General features: G+C 41.6%; 1 protein-coding gene across 7 annotated transcripts in view; it reads right to left on the bottom strand.

Annotated features, from left to right (window-relative positions):
- Cpeb3 (cytoplasmic polyadenylation element binding protein 3) overlaps positions 1-21820 on the bottom strand; it is a 190747-nt gene that overhangs the window by 21893 nt on the left and 147034 nt on the right. For all 7 annotated transcript variants that reach the window (XM_055614100.1, XM_055614097.1, XM_055614098.1 and 4 more), the window contains 2 exons: positions 15301-15415; positions 4626-4807 (listed from right to left, as the gene is read on the bottom strand). In XM_055614100.1, coding sequence (XP_055470075.1) covers positions 4626-4807; positions 15301-15415 — 297 coding nt within the window. The remainder of the gene's footprint in view (positions 1-4625; positions 4808-15300; positions 15416-21820) is intronic.

Here is a 21820-nt window from a genome sequence, read left to right as displayed (position 1 = left end):
CTTCTTCTTCTTCTTCTTCTTCTTCTTCTTCTTCTTCTTCTTCTTCTTCTTCTTCTTCTTCTTCTTCTTCTTCTTCTTCTACTATTATGATGATGATGATGTCGTCCTGGTTGTAGTCCCCTCTCCTCATCTCCTCCTCCCAGTCCCATACTCCCTCCCTCTTCTCCCACTATGTGCCTCCCCTAGTCCACTGATAGGGGAGGTCCTCCTCCCCTACTATCTGACCCTAACCTATCAGGTCTCATCAGGACTGTCTGGATCCTCTTTCTCTGTGGCCTACTAAGGCTATCTCACCAGAGGAACATGATCAAAGAGCAGGTAATCGAGTTCATGCCAGAGACTGCCCCTGCTCTCCTTACAAGGGAACCCCCATGGAGACTGATCTGCCCATGGGCTACATCTGAGCAGGGGGTCTAGGTCCTCTCCATGCATGGTCCTTGGTTGATTCATCAGTCTCTGCTGGGCCCCCTGGGCCCAGATATTTTGGCTCTGTTGATTTCCTTGTGGAATTCCTGTACCCTCCAGGTCTTTCTATTTCTTCCTTCTTCCATAAGATTCCCTGCACTCTGCCCAAAGTTTGGCTTTGTGTCCATCTAAATTTTTAATCTTAGCCAACAATAACAGTAAACAGATTATCAAGCAATGTCTTTGCTGAAAATTTCAGTGGACAGACTGTGTCAATTTCTTCTTATGCATCTGCACTGATGAGAGCATACGTGGCCCACAGACTTGCAAGGTTCCAGACTTGGTGAACTGTGGGAATGGGACCTGATGGCCAAGCACAGCTGCTTTGCAGCTAGCCTCCATCAGTCTTTTCACGAAGTAAGTGCTGCAAGGGATAAGGGCTGCCACAGAAAGCAAGTGGTTTTAATGTGCTACAGTTCTACTAAATCTACATTTATACCTTTGCAGACAGCAAAGGAGCTGATGAAGGCTGATGCTATTTAAAACAGTCAGGGCTTAAAGGCAACTCCAGACTCATAGAAGAAGAAAGGGAAGAGCAGCATCTTAAAATATGCAATAGCAACACAAATGGATTCTGGGTACTAGTGGCCCATGACTTTTAGTCCAAGTTTCAGAAGCTTTACTAGGATAGATTATTGCTAGAACCCTGTAAGAGCTATTCAGGAAAGATGTGCCTACAACAGTCTCTGTAAGGTACTGTTTAGGGAAATACAAATGTGCTTTTTTTATGGTAAAAGCTCTCTAGAAAGCTCAAATTTAAATTTTAGTGGAAAGATGAGTAGAAATAAAAGTATGAATGAGCCTAAAACACATCTATGAAGGATGCAGCTAACAGACTCGAAATGCCAGAAACAAGCATTATGTGGCTATGCTCAATGCAAGGTCAAGAAGGGCCATAGTGAAGAGGGAGGGATTGTAATGTTTATAGGTCAGCAGTGGGAAGAAAAGCCCAACTCCGGATAGAAGTAGGCTTCCACTCCACCCAGTGAAGGAAATGGTCAAGGCAAATAACGATGAGGATGAGTGGGGCTCCAAGAGAAGGAAGCGCCATACAAGGACTCTCAGTGATCGCCAAGGCTTCCACTTGGATGACTATTAGAAAATAAACACCCTCTTGTCTTCTCATTTATCATCCTCAGAGGGGAACAAAAAAAAGCTACTTTCATACTGATGAGAATCTAATGTTCTCTGGGTAAAGTTTGTTGCCTAGGTTTACCAGTGATGGCTAGCATTACAGTCTGAGTGTAAATGTATCAGACATCCAAATGAACAAAATAAGCAGGCAGGTCCCCAAGCAGCAGCAGCAGCAGTGAAGAGAACCTTTCAAAAAGCGCTTGTTTACTGAACACCTCGGACTGAACCAGGTAATAGGTACACACTGGGGATGAGTCTGAGAGACACTGAGCCTCTCTCTGTGGAGCTTAGTCTTCTGTGAGACTACTGTTTGAAAAGAGGAAGCTTGGGTACATGAAAAACCAGGGAAGTTGAATATTTGTCATTTTTCTGAGTTTCTATTAACTCAAGAGTGTTCAAGAAAAACTGAAATTTTTTCTTCTGAAAAAAAAATTTTAATTAACAAACAAGCCACTACCACTTATTCTCAAGGAATCCATAGAATATTTACTTTAATTTGGTCAGATATATGTGCTAAGAAGACACCATCTTGCTGAATATAAAAAATCTATCACCAACTGAAATTTTCACCCCCTATGACACTGTTGCAACAGATACCGCATACTTGTCTCATAGGGCCTGGAGAAATCAAGCTGGTACTCCTCTGGAAGCCTCATCCCTACTTGCTGGTTCTCAGAATTTTGGAAGGATCTGTGCACACTACAGGACGAGAAAAGTACTCAGCAGTTTTACCCGGCTGTGAACTCTGCAGGCAACAGTAACAACTGGCTGGTAAGATATGCCTGCTGGTGCCATAGTGGCATGACTGTTGTGAGAGTGAACAGGTACTTTCTGGTTGAGTTCCATGAAATGGGACTCATAACTGCTACCATTAACTGTTTCAAAAACCCATGGCTGACTAGGTCACAGGCACTAAGGGTGAACATGATATGACTATTCTGCTAAGAAGACACAGCAGTAACTTGCCCTTAAATTCTTATCTTTATACCCACTGAAAAGTGCATCTGTCAGTCCTCATCAGAGAAGCTTCTTTTGCAGTATATATACAGAGAGCCATGACTGGTCAACATGCAGAGAATAAGAGACTGGGTAGTGCTCAGCTCTAAATGGGACATTTGCATCGTACCCCAAGCCCCCAAAGCTCAGGGATCACAGAGGAGGGGCAGAAAGATAGTGCCAGAGGTAGTGGACATCTGCAGTGACACAGTTTTTAATGGGCGTGACAGGGCCATCCCACACAAACTCATAGCAGCTGTGAGTACATGCACAAGAGCCACAGGAGATCAGGCCAGCCAAAACCCCAACATGGAAGGGGAGGAGCCCATGAAGACCCACCCCTGGCAGAGGAACTATTGGCAACTGCCGGCTGCTGGGGAGGGAGAGTCAGTGTTCTTCAGGGATTTGGTCTCTGGAAGGCGATCCGTGCTCTACAGCCACGCACATATAGGCAGCACTAAGTGAACTCATTGGGTTTAAAAACAGCACATGGAGTTGGGAGGAAAAAGTCTGGAAGGGAGCAGGGGAGAAATTGGAGGGACAGGAGTGGAAGGAGGCTTTGATGAAAATACAATATAATGCATGTAGGTTAAAATGTATTAAGTAACATTATAGCTGTAACATTTAAAATAAAAATTCATATAAAACGATTTTATTCAGCTGTTTTCTCTTAAAAGTCTTTTTAAAAGGCACTGGTACAGCTTAAAAACTCTTTTTCTTTTCTTTTTGGTTTCTTGAGACAAGGATTCTCTGTATAGCCTTGGCTGTCCTAGACTCACTTTGTAGACTAGGCTAGCCTTGAACTCACAGCAATTCGTTTGCCTCTTCCTCCTGAGTGCTGGGATTCAAAGCATGTGACACCATGCCCAGCTGCTTAAAACTCTTAACAGCTAATATCGATTATCCTGAAGATGAACAGAATCATGGAGCATAAACTACTTAAAAATCTCAGAAATTATTCAAAATTACAAGTTCTTTGGTAAAAATGAAAACGTAAAAAACTACTACCACATATTCTCAACAAGCCACAGAATATTTAATTCTAAGTACTGGCTTTTGTAATTTGATCAGAGAACGTGTTAACGAAACATAATCCTGCTGAATATGAAAAGTGCGTCATCAACGAAAATTTCCACTAAGATGCTAAGAACATTGTCTGCTTACAGAAAGTCAAGCAAAGAAGACTGCAGAAGGTGTGTAAAGCTCCATAAGCAGAGACCACTTCCTTCATTCCCATCCAGTCAGTGCCTCAAGGCTTTCCTCTATCTTGAAGCAAGAATAACCACTGTACAATTGCACGGCGAAAAGTCAAGATGTGGTGTTCTCCTTGGTGTGTTTTAATCTAGGTCCCAGATTTACTCCTTCCATTCTCTTACCCTTCCCAACAGTGGAGCGCTGTCCTCAAAGCCTACAGAGCACACCAACTCCCTCAACCTCCCCCCATGTCCTCTCTTTAGATCAAAGGAAGTTCACTCAATGCCCTGAGCAGAAGCAGGTGACATAAAGAGCAAAAGGGCCAGTAATATGACATGCATGTGTGTATATATAGACGTGTTTCCTGAGTAGTAAAATTATGTGAAGCTGGAGAGGAGACTAAAGGGAACAGTATTTGGTTCCCATGAGTGCCATTGAGTGTGATGTTATAATTAAAAAAACATGTAGATTCAAATTTTTGTGTATATTTCTATGTATACATGTCAATTCAGGTTTATTGCAAGGGCACTGCCTGGGTCCAACAGGTGACTGGACCTCAATCTTTGTTAAGGCATTGTTACTGCTTTGGTATACCAAATTCTGCAGATTTATTTTCATCACCTGGGAAGAAAAAGAAGCAAGGCAGGAGAGGAGGTTCATCCATACCTTAAACACTAAGGATCTTCTCTTCTTCAGGCAACCTCCATGGACTCACAGCCTAATGCCATGCGAGGTACAGCTGCTCTCTTATGATCACAAATACCGTCCTGCCCAGGATGGCACCGAACAAACTTCATTTCCTCCCCATAGCTATTCCATCTTGAGTGGTTGCTTACCCGTTTGTCAATGTCGTTGTGTTGAAGCTGCACAAAACGTGCACTGATGGCTGCAATGTAACTCTGCTGATTGGAGAATGCAACACGCCCAGCACCTTTGGGGTACTTCAGCTCTGGGTCTGTATCAATGCCAGCATAGCATACACCACCATACAAACGGTCCATTATCATTGCCAGTTCAACTGCAAGAAAACAAACATGTCTATGTGTCACTATTTGGAGCTACTCATGCAGGAAGGGGCTCATGCAGTCTAACTATGAAAGAGGAAGCCCAGGTGAAGAACATCCACATCAGCCTCACAACTCCAGAACAAGAGCCACTTGCTCACCGGCTATTTTAAAATAAAATATAAAATAATAAAAATAAACACAGGGGGTAATGCAGTTATAACTAAAGCAACAGTATAAAAGGAACACTGTATCGGTAATCTGTCTTACTGTCAAACAAACTTGGTCTCCTGGCCTGGGCCTGGGCAGGCCTGGCGGACTGACATTATGGAGAAATGTCTGCTTATAGAGCCTGAGACTGAACGCAGCTTCTGTTGCCTCACTGCTTCCTTGGAGCTGCAGAATCGAGTCCTCATTTTACCCAGCAACAATGTGTTTACAGATGTAAATTCAGCATTGATAAAAATGATAATGAACAGTAGGTTCTATCCCAACTGAGAAACCTTCACAGCAATGAATAACTAGGAAGCTGTTTCCAAGCTGTAGAAACACGTACCCTGCATCTTGTTAGAGTCTAAGCTAATGGTCCAGTCTGAAGCCTTGCCATGTTTCTTGCCTTGATTTTGGTATATTTACAAAATGCTTATAAAGAGGTTTTTGGGAATTGGCCCATCCCAAAGGGTCTGATATTTAAAAATTATGCCCACTGTCACTCAGGGTACCCCCGAGAGACATGTGTCACTTACCTGTGCTGCCAACTGCCTGAAGATAACTGTTTACTTGAAAGCACCATCTCCGCCTATGGCCATTCCTTTCAGGCCACAGCCTAAATCCAAAGACAGGCATACCCCTCGGAAGTTACCTAAACACCTATTTTCCTTCAAAACCTACATATGGCATTTAAAAAGAAGAAAACAGGGAAAACAGACAATGACCAGAGCCAATGCTGCAAACACTGCATCCTTCTGGTGGGGACAGGCAGAGGGTCTACAGCTCTCAGTGATATGTTAGGACCCCCTGAGTTCTACACAGAGATGTAAAGCCAACTCATTCTGGCATAATAAAATTGCAAAGACGGTAAGAACAACTGTCACTGTGTCAGAAAAGCTATCTTTACAGTTCAAAATTCCTTTTTTTTACTAGACTGCCACTCAAAAAAAAAAAAAAATAGGGAGAATGACCATAACACAGCAGTAAGTTTCAAGTGAGAACATAAACTAGCACTAACTAGTTCAAGAGTAGGTGGTATGGAAGACCAAGCAGCAGAAAGCCATCCCAATCATCCAGTGGTCAGAGTTACTGAGCACCAACATCCGGGAGCACCGTTTGCTAAAGCCAAGTGGACTGTGCTGCAGCTCAGGCAGTACCTCCAATACTGTTTACCTGCACCTGCACCCTGAATATCAGTGGCCCATGGTTCCTCACACTTCACCCTCTGATGGCCTAACCTTTCCTCACGGGGTCAATACTATTCTCAACAGAAAGCAGAAAACTGAAGGGAGAATGTGAATATCCATTCATGAATTTTTCTTAGTTAACTAAGTAATCTGAAGGCCCAGGAAATTAGATACTAATTTTCCAAAGATCACGTTTGCTCTGGAATGGAAAAGAGAAAACACTCCAGTGGCCAGGAAAAGAATGCTCACAAAGAATCAAATAGCACTGTCTTCCCTGATAAGGTCTCAAATGGGTATCTGAATTTGAAAAGAAGCAAGTAGCTGGAAACTGGAAGCTCTGGTTAAACAGGAGTTAGAGTGTCACCACACATTTTTCTATACCACAGCAACCTCCAAGAAAGTTTTAGGGATCCTAATTCCTGAAGGCTCTTTCCATTGGCATAGACATTCCATTACTTTGTGAATCTCTTGGCTCAAAATCATCTTCATGTGCCAAAGACTAGATCATGCTGATGTTATTGACAGTTAACCAGAAGAAGCAGAAACTCTCACACAATTATGCTTTCACAAAAATTATAGAAAAATAATTTCCCTTCATGAGCTAGCTATAAAGTCAGTTTTGGTGTGCATGTTCCTGAGTATAGGGAGAGCACATATATGTACATATGTGTGAGGAGGACAGAGGTTACCCTTGGGTATCATTCCTCAGGAGCTGTCCACCATGGTTTTGACACAGTGGCTTCTCAATGGGTCCTAAAGCTTGTGTGTTAGGCTAGGCTGCCTGGCCACTGAGCCCCAAAGATCCTCCTGCTTCTGCCTCCTCAGCACTGAGATTGTAAGCATCCACTACTATGCCTGGCTATCACTGGCTCATATGGATTCTGGGGATCAAAATCTTGCTTGTTGGGGGTTGGTCTGATGCTTGTCTCTTGATGCTAATTACTGGCCCTCAAGATCTGGTTACTGCCCTACTTTGTTGTATACACCTGCCTAAAACATTCCTGATTGGTTGATTAGAAGACCTAAAACTTTGGCATGGCAGAATGAGGTAGTGTGGCTAAGGTTCCTGGGCTTTGGGTTCAGGAGAATCACGGGAAACAGACAGATGGGAAGAGAGGAGGAAGAAGGATGACATGATGGGTTATTGTGGAGAAGGAACCATGAAGAAGGACTCCAATAATGGCGTAGAAAGGCCATTCAAGCAAGTATTTATAAGATTATGGATGGAAGGTAGCCTAGACAGGAATGGTTAAGGCAAATGGCATCAGATGGGAGAGATGGATGGCGAGGTTATTGAGATAGCTTAGCTGAAATATCTGCTCAGCCCAAGGTAAACAAGGCAATTATAAATACTAACAGGTGTCTGTGTCTTATTAATTGTGATAGCAGGTTAGATAATACTGCCGTAATAATCATAGGGCAAATAATAATAACATTATTTATCCCAACATCAATTATACTGCCAATAACATTTGTTTATGGAATGAGCTTTTCCCTAGTTCTACAGTATTTTCCTTGTCATCAAAAAGTCTCCAGATATTCGAGCAATAATGTTTTACTCAAGTGAAAGGCAATTTGCTAAAATATTAGGAAAAACCAAAGTGGCCAATAAAAGAGCTTTTTGTGTTTTCAAGAAAACTGACAAATTTTCATCTTTCTAATTCATACGAGTTTGTTTTTTTTGGGGGGGGAGAGGAGCTAAAATTGTTTTTGTTGTTCTCATGTAGCCCAGGATGGCTTCAAACTCTGTGCAGCTAAGGGTAGCCTTGAGTCCTTATCCTCATCCTCCTGCCTCTACCTCTTAAGCACTAGCATTACAGGCATGTGCCACCACACCTAGTTTTCTGCAGTGGCAATGAGGACTGAACTCAGGGCCTCATGCATGCTAGGCAAGCACTTTAGGAACCGAGCCATACCCACAGCCTCCCACATCTATATTTTAACTACAGTAAGTCTATATTATGATCACCTTTGAAGAAAAAAGAAAAAGTAGCCAAAAAACTGTTTATAACCTGTAAGTCTTCCCGTGGTACTCCCTGAACTTATACTTAGAAACTAGAGTGATGTCCTTTAAGTATCAGCCAGGGTTTCTAATACTAAAAAAAGTAATAAGTAATTCCTTTTCAATAATTTTAATGCTATAAAGACATCAGAAAAGGAAACTTAATCCATCCATTCTGAATGGGTGACTAACAGAAGCAGAGTAAATCTCTCTCAAATCCTACAAATCTCCACTCTGAGGTTTTTCTATTTTTAGTATTTATTTTTATTTGTGTGTGTTCAGGTATGCTCAGGAAGGTGTTGGCCTCTTGGATCTGAAGTTCATAAGCATCTGAACCACCCAATGTGGGTGCTGGAACTCGAACTCTGATCCTCATGATTGAGCAGTAAGTGCTCTTAACTGTTAAACTATCTCTCCAGCTTCAAGTTTTTCATTTTTTAAAATAGAGGATATAAGTTTACTGGCAAATGTTACAATGTACAGCTACTTTAGAGACCAGGTTTAGAAGCTTTTCTAGAATGAATATAATTAGTGAATACAGGAAAGTCCTGTATCGGCCGCCTTCCGATGGGAGGAAAGCAAGGATGAAAAGACAGGCTGCTATTTTGACTTTCTAGAAGCGAAAGAGAAAATCAAGACAACCATTAATTGTTTAGACAACTAGATCTTCATGGATTCATCTATCTCTGCACAAATGAACCATAATCTTGCTGCAAAATCTGAGTCCTCAGTCAAGAGTGTGTCCTATTGACTAAGCCTAGGACAGTGAATCCTCAGTCTAAACCTCTTTCAGTAGAAAGAATGGATAGGGTAACTCCCTGGAGCATACTAAGAAACATTAACCCAAGAAGATGAGGGCTCAAGAACTGGGCATACAGATGAAGGAGTGTGGAGTCCACATGGAATTCATACTGGCAACAGTGAAGAGGCGACCACCTCCATGTTCTTGGGGTCTGCCTAATCCTCACAACAGTGAGAAACTGGCAGGATTCACAGATATGTGCAAGGGCATACTGTATTTCATATGCTATTAGCTTCCACAGTGGCAGGAAGACTGCTGGGTGCTGTTCCCACGCCGAGCTTCGTTGTGCCACAGACCAGAGAGGCAAGCCGGAACAAAGCAGCTGTGGGGGCAGATGGTATCCTCATGAATTCTGCCTTGGGTGACTACACTTCTGAAGCTCAATCTGAACCTGTTATGGTTCCCTGGACCTGCTCCTTATTCTTTAGAGAAAAGAAAAAAAAAAACAAAAAACAAAAACAAAAACAAAACTTTAGTTTACCAGAGAGGAAATCTTGATGATTGTTCCCATTCTACTCTACCTCAGGATTCTGTTCCTCTTGCTGAGCTACTTTTCAAAGCCAGCCTGAAGGCAATGGATGTCGAAGACTGAAGCACTGAGAACCAAGGAGGGTGACAGAGGAATAAGGATTTGTGAGAGAAAGAAATATCACCACATTCATCTTTATAGATTCTAAACTGTGAATCCAGAAGTCCAATTTTTCTCTTTGGAAATAAACACAAAACAGACAGGAAAGAGGCATGAAGCACCTCAGGATAACAAAGCAGTCTTGGCTTTTGAAAGAAAAGAAGATGAACCTTTTAGCCTTTCCACAGCTGTTAAGCTGGTTCACAAGGGCTCAAGAGGAAGCAGGCTCACACACTTCCACTCTGTATCAGATGAGGCTGTGAACACTTTAAAATGGATGCCATGAAGCACTAAGTCAGAAAAGGAACATTTACTAAATTTATTAAAGGCATTAAGTTAAGCTGGTACCAAATTGCTGCTTTAACTAGACAACATCCCAGATCTCCACCAGACAAAACAGCTTCCATCAGCACAAAGAGCCTAAAGCTGAACCACAGAGACTAGAAGGACTTGCTGCCTTCACTTATTGCTACTGTACCTGAATTCTGCCTCTTTGTTTCTAAAACCCAAATACTACTGCGTACAGCTTCACAAGGTTATTGGCTATACTAAGCCAGCTCTAAGCACACTGCTGAGAACACAGCGGCACTTGGCTGTTTCGTTTTTTGTTTCCTCACTGTTCGTAAATCTTTGGTTTATATTAAGCTGGCTTTGTTTCTGCACTATAAGCATCAATTCATCCCAGTCTAACTTTGGCCTTATGCTGGCTCAGTCTGTCATGGATATGGCAATGTTTGACAGCAACTGTGGGAAAAGGTTTGTTTGGGAGGAGGGGGAGGAACATATACCAGCATTAAATTCCCTAGTCCTAAAAGCATGTCAAACCTGGAATTTATTTGGGTCACTTCAGACTGAACGTGGGACTGGGTGAGAAAGTGTCTACTGCTGAGAAATTTGACACACAGTGATTCTGGCCATCGACTACCTCAAAGAACAGAAAAGGATATATTTACAACACCATTCCATACTCAAAAATCAGAATGTAATCCCTAGCTCATGTAAACTACCAGAATGTTTGTATAAAAAAAGTCTGAAATAAATGATCCTGACAAATACTGAAATATATATTCTTTCCATATTACATAGACCATTCAGAAGTCTTTACCTCTCAGGGCTGGAACTGTAGTCCAGTGGTAAAGAACTTGCCTAGCATCATGGAGCCATGGATTCAATTATTTACACCATAATGAGTTTTTACCTGGACATAAAAGCCATTACAGAGCAATGGGGTTGGGAAAAGGCAGAGAAGGAAACTCCAGGATCTGCCATGGACTGTTAACAGGGTGAAAAAGAAAGGAGAGAAAAGAATTATCAGAGCAATAGTTAAGAAAGACCAAAGACCCAATAGCAGAGAAGCAATGATAGGCTCCAAGAGCTCAAGACACCAGTCTCTTAGACGAAACTGCCTGCAGGGGCAAGTATGAACAAGCATCAGAAGGAAGTCATCAGGTGAAGAACACAGTTCTAAGGCCTATTACGTTAGTTAGAAGAAATTCCAAAGTGTAGCCACTTAGGCGGTCCACAAATCAGACACCTAAATGAAGAAGATGGGGTGACAGAAAAACATGCAAATGAAGTATCACTAAGGACAAGAGATCACTTGGGACAAGACGTTTCAATCTCCACTTTGGTGCCTTCATAGCCCCCAGCCTGACACTGACTTACTGTCAGAGTGAAGGGCTGTACATCTTGGAGAAGGCTTAATGTCATAGGGCTTTTCCTGTATGAACATTCAGGAAAATATGTTGGTCCTATCATTTGGTCAAAGGTCAGCATGCTGCTGTCTCTGTAACCAGCAGAAAAGCAGACAAACCGTCTAGTTCTTTTGTTGACTCTCTAAAGAATGTGCAGACTTTAGCCACATGGGGGCAGGGTGAGCCTTCTTACAGCTCCCCCCTACCCCACCCCCTACCCATTTTGTTTTTCCCTAAAAGGGAATGGGTTAAAAGAAGGGAGACATCCAGACCTAAGAAACATCAGATTTGGGGGAAATTGTTCTTAACTTGCTGCTGTTATTCATAGGAACAATAGAAAGGGATAAGATATGACAGCAATGTGCACTATTCAACCTTGGCCCACAATTGAGGGATGAGAAAACTCATCCAGATACAATTTTCATTGGATTTCCTCATTCTTAGGTTAATTTCTCCAGGCCTGTGATTTCCCCTACCAACCTGAATTTTAAAAAGGAAGGTTTGATCTGGGTATGGTGCTTCCTGTCTGGCAGGAGGTTTATGAGTTTGATGACCTACAGTCACCATAGTGAGACCCTGTCTCAAAAAATAAAAACAAAAAGCTTTGTCAAAGAGTAAGACTACCTAGTTCAATGGATACCCTAAGCCTGGTCAGGGCTTCTTGCTTCTTTAGAGGCATTTCTATTAGGATGGATAAGGGCTACATTTAGAATAACTATTACTGATCATAGTCGCTGTGTTACAATATCAAAAGTAAAGCAAACAAAAATCTCAAAATATCTAAAGGACAATCTCTGGCCAAGGGACAAGTGAAATTTATCCCAATACCCAAAGCCTTAGCTATTGAGTGAGGACCAGGGAAGAATATGCCCTGAAATACTTTATAAAGAAAGCCAGTCTTAGGCTGGAGAGATGGCTCAGTAGTCAAGAGCATTTATTGCTTTTACAGAAGACCCAGGGTCGCCTTCCCAGCACCTAGATCATATGGCTCACAATCACCTGTAATTCCAGTTCTGGGAATCCAAAGCCCTCTGGCTTCCACAGGTACTTACATACATGTGTTGCACATAAACTCCTGCAGTCACACACTAATAAAAAGCCTTTTAAAATTGTCCTATAATATTTCAAGATCATTCAGAATGTTAAGAATATAACTCAGTCTTCAACTGTCAATACAACTCTTGTGTTCTGTTCTGAAGGCTTTGGTTTTCTATGTAAAATGCTCTGTTTAACACGATAATGGGATATTCACTCAGTTCAGCATGGCATACCCTGGCTTATTTATTAAATAGTGGACTTCCTGGCCACCAGCTACCCTCTAGAAGTGCTGGCAAGTGGGCTGGAATTAACACTTCCAGCGGATAGGTCTTTACTACATATCTACCAAAACAAACCAACTGTAAGACAAAAATAGCTAACTTCAAAAAGGAAAAAAAGGGGCTGGACAGATGGCTCGGTGGTTAGGAGCATTGGTTGCTCTTTCAGAGATCCTGAGTTCAGTTCCCAGCAATCACATGGTGGCTCACAACCATCTATAATGTGATCTGATGTCCTCTTTTGGCATATAGGTGTGCATTCAGATAGAGCACTCTTACACATAAAAATTAAAAAATTTTTTTTTTTTTTTTTTTTTTTTTGAGACTTGAGTATTTGGGTCAGGCATGGTGGCACAGGCCTGCTCCCATAGGCGCAGCACTCTGGGAGGCAAAAGCAGGTGAATTTCTGCGCATTCAAGGCCAGCCTGGTCTACAGAGCAAGTTTCAGGATAGCCAGGGCTATGAAACCCTATCTCTTAAAAGAGAGAGAGAGAGAGAGAGAGAGAGAGAGAGAGAAAGAAAAGAAGAAATTCAAGATTTATTAGGTGTATTCTCTAGGCAAAGAACACAAATCTTATTTCTGATTTAGAGAGCTGAATATAATTCTTTTAAAATACTTATTTTCATTTTTGGCATTTTGAGACAGGATCTTATGTAACGTGCGCTTGCCTGAGCTCACTATGCAGCTAAGACAACACTGAACTCCTGGTCCTCCCACCTTCTAGGACTTGCAGCATCTTGCCCGTGCTGAGCACCTGGTACAAGACAGCGTATAAACTGCAGCTCCTGTGACATGAGAACATAGACCTGATGACTTAAAATCCAGCTGTATTATTTCATGCTTATGGGACTTTTTTTTTTTTTTTTCCTAGATAGGGTCTTACTGTGTCGTTCTGCCTGACCTGGAACTCACTATGTAGACAAGCTGGCCTGGAACTCAAGAGATCCAGCTTCCTATGCCTAGGATTATAGGTGTGAGCCACTATATCCAGTTTCAAGACTTTTAAATAGTCTCATATAGGAGGAGTGGAGAAGGACAAAGATTAGAACAACTTCCATTACATTGTAGCCATTTGCAATGTACAGCAGTGACTATCCAACTGTGAAGTCCATGTGCAGTGAAAAGTATCAGTGAGGACTCTCCTTTCTAGCCTAGCACAGAGGCTGTGAGTGCTCTACAGAACCCCCACTCACATCACCTGTTCCTAAAAACACTCATCTAATGTAGAACCAAGAGGCTGCACCTTTTCTAGTCTCGAGTTGTTCCCAATGACATGGCCCTTCTAGACTTTACTAAGTGATGTAGGCTAAGGAAGAGAACTCTCACTGTTTTGCTTTCTTTCTTCTGACAGTTTTTCATTAGAAGAAAAAGTGGACCCAGAAACCTCTGACTTTTAGAAATAGTATAAAATTACCATAATCACAACATTTTTAAAGATCTTCAAAATAGAATTATGATTATATCCCATTTATTTTTTGAGATAGGGGCTCACTAAGTAGGTTAGCCCAAAATTCAAAATTGTCCTGCTTCAACCTCTCAGTCCTAGAGTTACAGGTGTGAGCTATCAAATTTAGGAAGATATCTTTGTAGAGTTCCAAAGTTTGTTTGTTTTGTTTTTAATGTGTAGACTAGAGTTAGAATTCAAATAATGTTAGGAATCCTTGAGAATTCAGGCTGGTCTTGTATTCACTCAGTAAGTACTCAGGCAAGATTCAGATTTAACAGCATCTTGTGCCAGCCTCCAGCATGCTTGGCTTACAGGTATGTGTCACATGGCTCCTGGCTTGTCTCTGGCTTAACTACTGAAACATCAGTTCAATACCACTTCAAGTCTCTGGTTCATTACAATCCAGCTTACCCTTGGCAACATAACTGTTTTATCCTTGGAAACAAATTAAAACAACAACAAACAACAACAACAACACCAGAGGTTGGGCTAGGTCTTCAGGCCTGAAATCTCAGCTACTTGGAAGGTTGAGGCAGAAGGATCCCAAGGCCTGCCTGGTCTACTCACTGAGGCCCAGGCCAGCCCAGCAACTGTGTGAGACTATGTCAGAATAAATGCAGAAGGTGGGCTGAGGATGAGTGCTTATCTCGAGTATGTGAGGTCCTGGGTTCAACTGCCAGTACCACAGCAAAAACCCACTGCAAGATGGGAGCTTCTATAAACTCATAATGAAGGAATGGTTCAACATATAATTCACTTTTGGAAATTGTAAGAATTAGATCCTGCCTTGCTGATGGAGGCTCAGGGGTACAGCTTGATTCCCAAGTACAATCCCCAGCCGTGGCTCAGCTTTTCATTGACTGGGCACCCAGACATGCTGGGCAGACTTCTGACAGGGTGACGGACGTCTATAACAACACTAACTGGCACGATCACGTACACTGCCAAATATTATTTAAAGTGTGTGGGTAAAAAGGAAAGAACTAAATAAAGCTCATCCTTTCCACAAAATGGTTTAATCAAATTGACTCTTGAATCACAAGAATATACAGCATTTTGGGGAAAATTCTTAATCGTAAGAATGTCAGCTCAGTGAAAATGACATGACAGGCTTCCTTTTAGAGGTTGTGAATGGCTGACTGGAAACCCAGACAGAGCTAACGCATTGGGGATTTTGTTGTCATTGCTTTTGTTGTTGTGGTGTTACTATTTCCACTCACCAGCTCGAAGGGGTCGTGGAACTCCCCCAACAAAGATAGTTTTTCTGGGGTCCAAAGGCTGAGAACCATCCATTACAAAGTCACTGTCACTTAGGTTCCATGGTCGAATTTGCACCTGAAAAAAAGTCGTTTACTTGGTCCTTACTTCATTTCTATCAACCCCAAATGAGAATAAGATGACTCAAGACAAACCCAGTGTTTGTGCATTTTATAACATCCAAGTCCCAAACAAAATGGAGTTACTTAATACAATCTGCATGAAGTGCCTTTCAGTCCTGGGGAAGCCAGTCAACACTCTAGACACTTATCATGAGCCCTGCACAAACCACCTGTGTCATTAAAGGCAATCTTCAGCACACTCTGGGATTTCAATACAGTTCATTTGAACACATCACAGACTGTTGAAAACCTGCACAGTACACCATTCAGTTTTTCTATAATGAATCCATCTAGAGGGAACAGAAATATTAGGAAGATTTTCTAAGGATTACCTATTTGCCTGGATTTTTAATTCTCACCACCACCCCAAGTTAAAATATTTACCTTTCACATGACATGACACAACACAGATGAACACTCAAGTCAGCCAACAATTTCAGAGGTATCAAATACTGAAACTTAGAGAATAGCATCTAATTTAATTATTAAACTGACTTTTTTACACAAGGTTGATTAAATAAAGTCGAATTTAATGTATGTGTGTGCATGTGTGTGTGTGTGAGAGAGAGAGAGACATAGAGAGAGGGAGTGAGAGAGAAAGACAGACACATGAAGAGAGAGATAGAGATGGGAAGGGCAGAGGGAAGAGAGCTGTTGCTTGTTGTAGGAGTGTCTTCTCTCTCTCTTTCTTTTACTATGTCAGTTCTAGGACTTGAACTAAGTAAGGTCAGTGGGCGTGGTGGCAATCACCATCTCAGCAGCCCATAAAAGTTTAAAGAATATAAAAAGAAACCATTAGAACTTATTTCCTTTTCTACATTTCTTAAAAATTTTCTCACTAGAGTGTGCACGTTTGTGTGTGTGATGTATGCATATGGATGCATGCCAAATGAGTGTAGAGGTCAGAGAATGATTTTTTGGAGTTAGTTCTCTCCTTCCACCTTTATGTGGGTTCTGAGAATACAACTCAGGTCATTAGGCCTACATTCTTCATTCCCAGGCAGCTACCATCTTTACCTACTAGCCACCTCACTGCCTGCCCACATTACTTCTTTTTATTTGGATTCTTAACTTTCTGCCCATAGTTTATACTATTTTATCATACATTAAGAAATGAATTATCTTATGAGCTTACCCTTAAAACAAATTCCTTTTAATCACAACGGGATTACAAAGAACAGTTGAAAACAAAGCAAAAGCAAGGCTGCCCTTTCTACCCTGAAAGGCAAGGGTGACAATGTCCCCATAGCAAGTGGGTGGCCACTGGGGATTGGCTGGAAAAGTCACTTGGTGTCTGTCTTTAAGGAACAAATGTCTATCCCCTGTCCATCCCAGGTTAAGACAGGACACAAAACAGGTGCATTTTCACATTTTTGAACTCATAGAAATCATTTCTGGTCTCTGTGGCTTGGCTCAGCATGCCTGACACTCCCACATTGCCAATTCTGCTTTTGTCTGCCTCCAGGTCCTCTAAAACTGGTGCTGCCCCTTGGAAAAAAAAATACACACAGTCCAAATCGCTACTAAGTTTATCCCAGCCTAAGGTTTTTTTGTTTTGTTTTGCCTTTTATTATACTGTTCCTCTCACTAGAAAGCAAGAAGCCACAAAAATTTCAAGTCTTCCTTAGGCTCTGAAAACGTGGACCTGTTAGCCATTCTGTTAGCATTCCAGAACTTGATCCACCTATACTACACACAAAAGAAAGCCCTGCGTCATTCCTGTAAGATATGGTCAGCTTGGCTAAATGACTGCTTCCTTCAGATTTTCCACAAAGGTAGAATCATACCTTCATGAGGGCACACACTAATTTTTAATTATAAACACAATGATTTCAGAATATTGGAGGGATAAAGATTGTAGGGTTACCAATTAAGGAAAAGGATGCACTTTCAGCACAGAACCCTTTTTCTAGCCTGATTTCTAACAAAGCTGCTAGGGCAGCTTAAGGACTCACGTGCTGTTAGCTGACTTCGGTCAAGGTCACTAACCCCCCAACCCTCTCTGTGATTCTGCTGCAGTCTCAATGTGTTGTTAGGCTGGTCTCAAGAACTCCTGGGCTCAAACAGTCCTCCAGCCTCAACCTCCCATCTAGCTAAGACTATAGTTGTGCACTCTTGCATCCAACTGGTAACACACCACTTTGTTTCAAAATGAAAATAATTTCCACATCTGGTTTCCTTTCATAAAAATTACAGGGAACATATTGCAGCTTTATAATAGCTGTATACTATGGTTGTTCAAAGGAACACTGCAGAAGAGCTGGAACCTTCCTGATGAGACAGCTCTCATCATCGATGACCTTCCTTCCCCCACTACTTGCTCCACCCCCTACTTCATCATCTCTCACACAACCCCATTTCTCTGCTCTATTCTTGGCATTACAGCTTAGGTGAAAACACAGGAAGAAGGCTTACCACATGGTGCTGATCAACCCTATTCATGAAACCTACACTTCCCAGCTGCTGCCAGAAAAACAGCTGTTCAGAGTGGGCGCCTCTGCAGAACTAGAATGTTGACACAGACCAGCAGCAGCTCACTCTCAGCTCAGCGGTGTGATATGGCAGTGAACTAATAAGACCCTCCCTCTCACAATGGCTGATCTCTCTGAAACACCCCCCCCCCACAAGCCCAGGCTTCCCTGCAAGTGGCAATGCTACAAAAAGCACTTATGAGAGAAAAATACAAAATTTGTTTTCTTTTAGTTTCTCTTTTGAATTATGCATTCCTATGAAGGCTCCCCCGAGGACCATGAAATCTATGTTTGGCTGAACTATGTGTCGTCTAAATTCTTATCTTCTGAATCATTAACCTGTTTTACACAAAGCTTGCTGGTATAAGCGTTTATTGATGCCACAGAGTAACTTTGAAGGAATGCAACACACTAATAAAACCCATAGTTAGTGGTGAAAGCATAAACTCTCCCTTCTGAGGTCTCTGTATCTTCTACAGAATGCAAGTCCTCAGGGTTGCTATGTCAGACAACTGCTATTGAGAAAAGCTGTAGATTATCTTTTCCTTGGAGTTTCAGGCCTTTAATTGATGTACTTAATGAAATACTCCAAGGAAGACTACAGGCAAGAAATCTATTCAACATTGCATAAACATAGCATATCCAAAAGAATTTCTATGCATTTTAAAATATAACATCTACTAATATTCACATACTGCCCTACATTAAGCAGTGTGAGTGAGCAACTGGCCATAATATGGCAAACTTCTTATAGCCTAGGCCTTTTTCTTATTTCCTGTTATTGCTTTGAAAGCTTACTTCTACAGAAATTAACTTTAAATAGTTAAGAGTAAACTTAATATTAGTAAATTAGTTAATATATTTAAATATTAGATAGCTGTTTAAAGAATTCAAAATTCTCAGATTAAACTTCATTAAATATATGATACCAAATCAATTTAGTTATTTTTACTATCAACAAAGAATAAAATACTAAATATGGATCTAAATTAAAAACTAAAATTCATTTACTTAAAACTAAAGGTGATTAATAGAAATAAGATCAGGCCAAATACTGAGAAAAATGTTAAGAACTGTAACATGGATTACTTTTTTAGACTGAAGGCATATGATAAAAGTTACTAGCTAAAAAGACTTCAATGAAAATTAACAAAAACTCCCAAATTAAAATGTAAATGCATTTTGTTCTATCTTTAATCACAGAATAAACAAAACACAATAGCCTTGCTTACTGGCACACATTAATCCTAGCACTTTGGGAGGCAGAGGCAGAGGCAGGCAGAGCTCTGATGTTCGAGACCAGCCTGGTCGACATAGAATTCCAGGCTAGCCAGGGTTACTATGTCTCAAAAAAAGAAAAAAGAAAGAAAGACACAGAGTAAAGGGTTTCAAGTTTTTTGTTTTGTTATTTTTTTAAGCATTATTTAGTCTTCCTACAATTCTAGAATTCTGTTTATGTCCAAATTAGCTTTTGATATTCATAGATTAATATTTTTGAGGGTACCCATTTGGAACACCGTGCCCTGTATTTCATCCTCCTGGTTACCACTGTAGGTTACAAATGCCCACCACACAAATAACCTACTGCAAGGCATCTTGTTCCATCTGTTTACCCCAAAGCAATTCTAAAAGTCAACGCTGCAATCTGATGGTCAGCCCAGGTGCCTGAAGAAATACTTCCTCTTCAGCCAGAACTGGCCATTAGTTCTCTTTCCTATAAAGTCTACTCAGAGCTGAAACTAACCCCCTTTCTGATTTTCTGTTTCTTCTTTTCCACACCCTTCAAATTCCTACTGAGACTCTTTGAGAAAGGACTGCTTTTCTCCCCCTAATCCTACAATCCTTTTACTTTACATGAAACAGAAAAACAATAGTGCAGAACCATCCAGAATGCTCTCTACAGCAAGTGGCAGCATCCCAACTCATCCTCACAGCCAAGATGAGTCAGCTAAACCCACGTCCCCTGACATATAGCTGCAATGGGTCAGTTGAAGTGATGGATTACGACCCATGTCAGCTGTCAGCAATTCTATTTTAAGCACCAGAGCCCTCACCAAATCACTAAGGTGTGCCAGCAGACACAGAAAGAGCCAGCAGAGGCAGAAAGAGTTGACAGTTTGTAAGGTATCTTTGCCTCTTCCATGGTTAAAGGGCTTGTTGTATTATTATTTAAAACACTGAAAATAACAGCCACAACAGCAGTATTTGTGGATTGAACTTTTCAAAGCACATGCATATTTGATATTTCATCTTGAGTAGATTTTCATTCCATAGACACCAATAAACACCAATAATTCTCAAGTGCTCCTTTCTACCAATGGAGAGGAATAAAGACAACCCAGTGCCTCCCAGAAGTATGGAGAACCTGATAGATGATCAGTCCTCGTCTTTGTTAAGAGTTCTGTATAACAGCTGTAACCCAGCTGTTCTCAACCTGTGGGTCACAACTCCTTCGAGGGTCCAACCAACCCTTTCTTTGCTTGCCTAGACCACTGGAAAACACAGATATTTACATTACGATTCATTAACAGTAGCAAAACTACAGTTATGGAGTAACAACAAAAACAATTTTATGGTTGGGAATTACCACAACAGGAGGAGCTGTAATACGGGGTCACAGCATTCGGAAGGTTGAGAACCACTGGGCTAACTGATCCTCAGACAAGAGAAGGCCCCAGGGAACTTCATCAAAAGAGCCAAAATTTTTTCTAGACAGGTAGCCAAAATTAACACTGGGAAATTCTCTTCTGTGCTCCCACGAGACTCCAGGTGCCCTACACAGCTTAGACCAGGCACAAAAGGTAGGCTCTGCAACCTGCACTAAGCTGCGGTGCCTGAGCCACGCAAGGCTCCACAGCCCTTCACAGGCCTCCAGCTATTAAGGAACTGTGGCATTTTGAGTACCCTTTCATGGGGACGCTTAGAGAATGAATAAACTGTATTAGACAAATGGCTATGTAATGTATTCCTTTGGACTACTCTTGAGTCTGTAAAGCCATTAATTAAATAGTCAGAAGTCAGAAGATGCAAGCAAACATTCTCCTGTAAAGAAAGGCTTTCCTGACTGAGCCATAACATCTGCATGTTCTCCATCCATGACTCTCAACCTCGAATATTCCCTATGACACCTCTCTCAGAGTACCTGTGGCTCCTTAGTTCACTTAGCAGACACACACCTATTTCCTTCCACTAGAGCCAGGGTCCTGTGAGGCTGAGCGCATACATCTGTGTCCCAACTGCCCAGTAAAGTATCCAGCCCTAATGAACGCTATATGTAGATTTGATGGGTAATGGGTGCTCTTTCCTCTGCCCTCCTCTTTGAGACAGTCTCACTGTGTACTCCATTCTGTTCTCAAGCTCAAGATCCCCTTGGTCCAGCCTCCCAAGAGCCAGGATTACAGGCAGGTGCCACCCCACCCAGCCTGGCTGCTGCCTTCTACAGCTCCCAGAACATGCTTCTCATTCAACTTCCAAAGGCATGGGGATACACCGTGTTGGTTACCAGTGGACACTCTAGGGCTTGGACTTACTCTGTGCCCATTTATGATGTTACTAGGTCACAGATTAACCATGTAATCAGAATCACCTTGGGCTCATCATCACTAGATGTTGCTCAGACAGCATAACAGTTGATTGGCTTCTGAAACTATGAGCACTTATACACACCTAAATGAATTTACTTTCATTTCTTTTCTTTTCCCAGGATAGCACAAACTTTATTATGAATTTTTGGATTAAGATGGTGAAACCCTCTTTAAAATTATCTATCTATCTGTCTGTCTGTCTGTTTGCCTGTCTATCTATCTGTCTGTCTGTCTGTCTGTCTATCTGTCTGTCTGTCTGTCTGTCTATCTGTCTGTCTGTCTGTCTATCTGTCTGTCTGTCTGTCT

Source organism: Psammomys obesus, unplaced genomic scaffold, assembly GCF_907164565.1.
Source record: "Psammomys obesus unplaced genomic scaffold, mPsaObe1.curated_primary_1811, whole genome shotgun sequence".
Taxonomy (NCBI): domain Eukaryota; kingdom Metazoa; phylum Chordata; class Mammalia; order Rodentia; family Muridae; genus Psammomys; species Psammomys obesus.
Note: the sequence above shows the minus strand (reverse complement) of the source record. Positions and strands in the feature narration are given on the sequence as shown.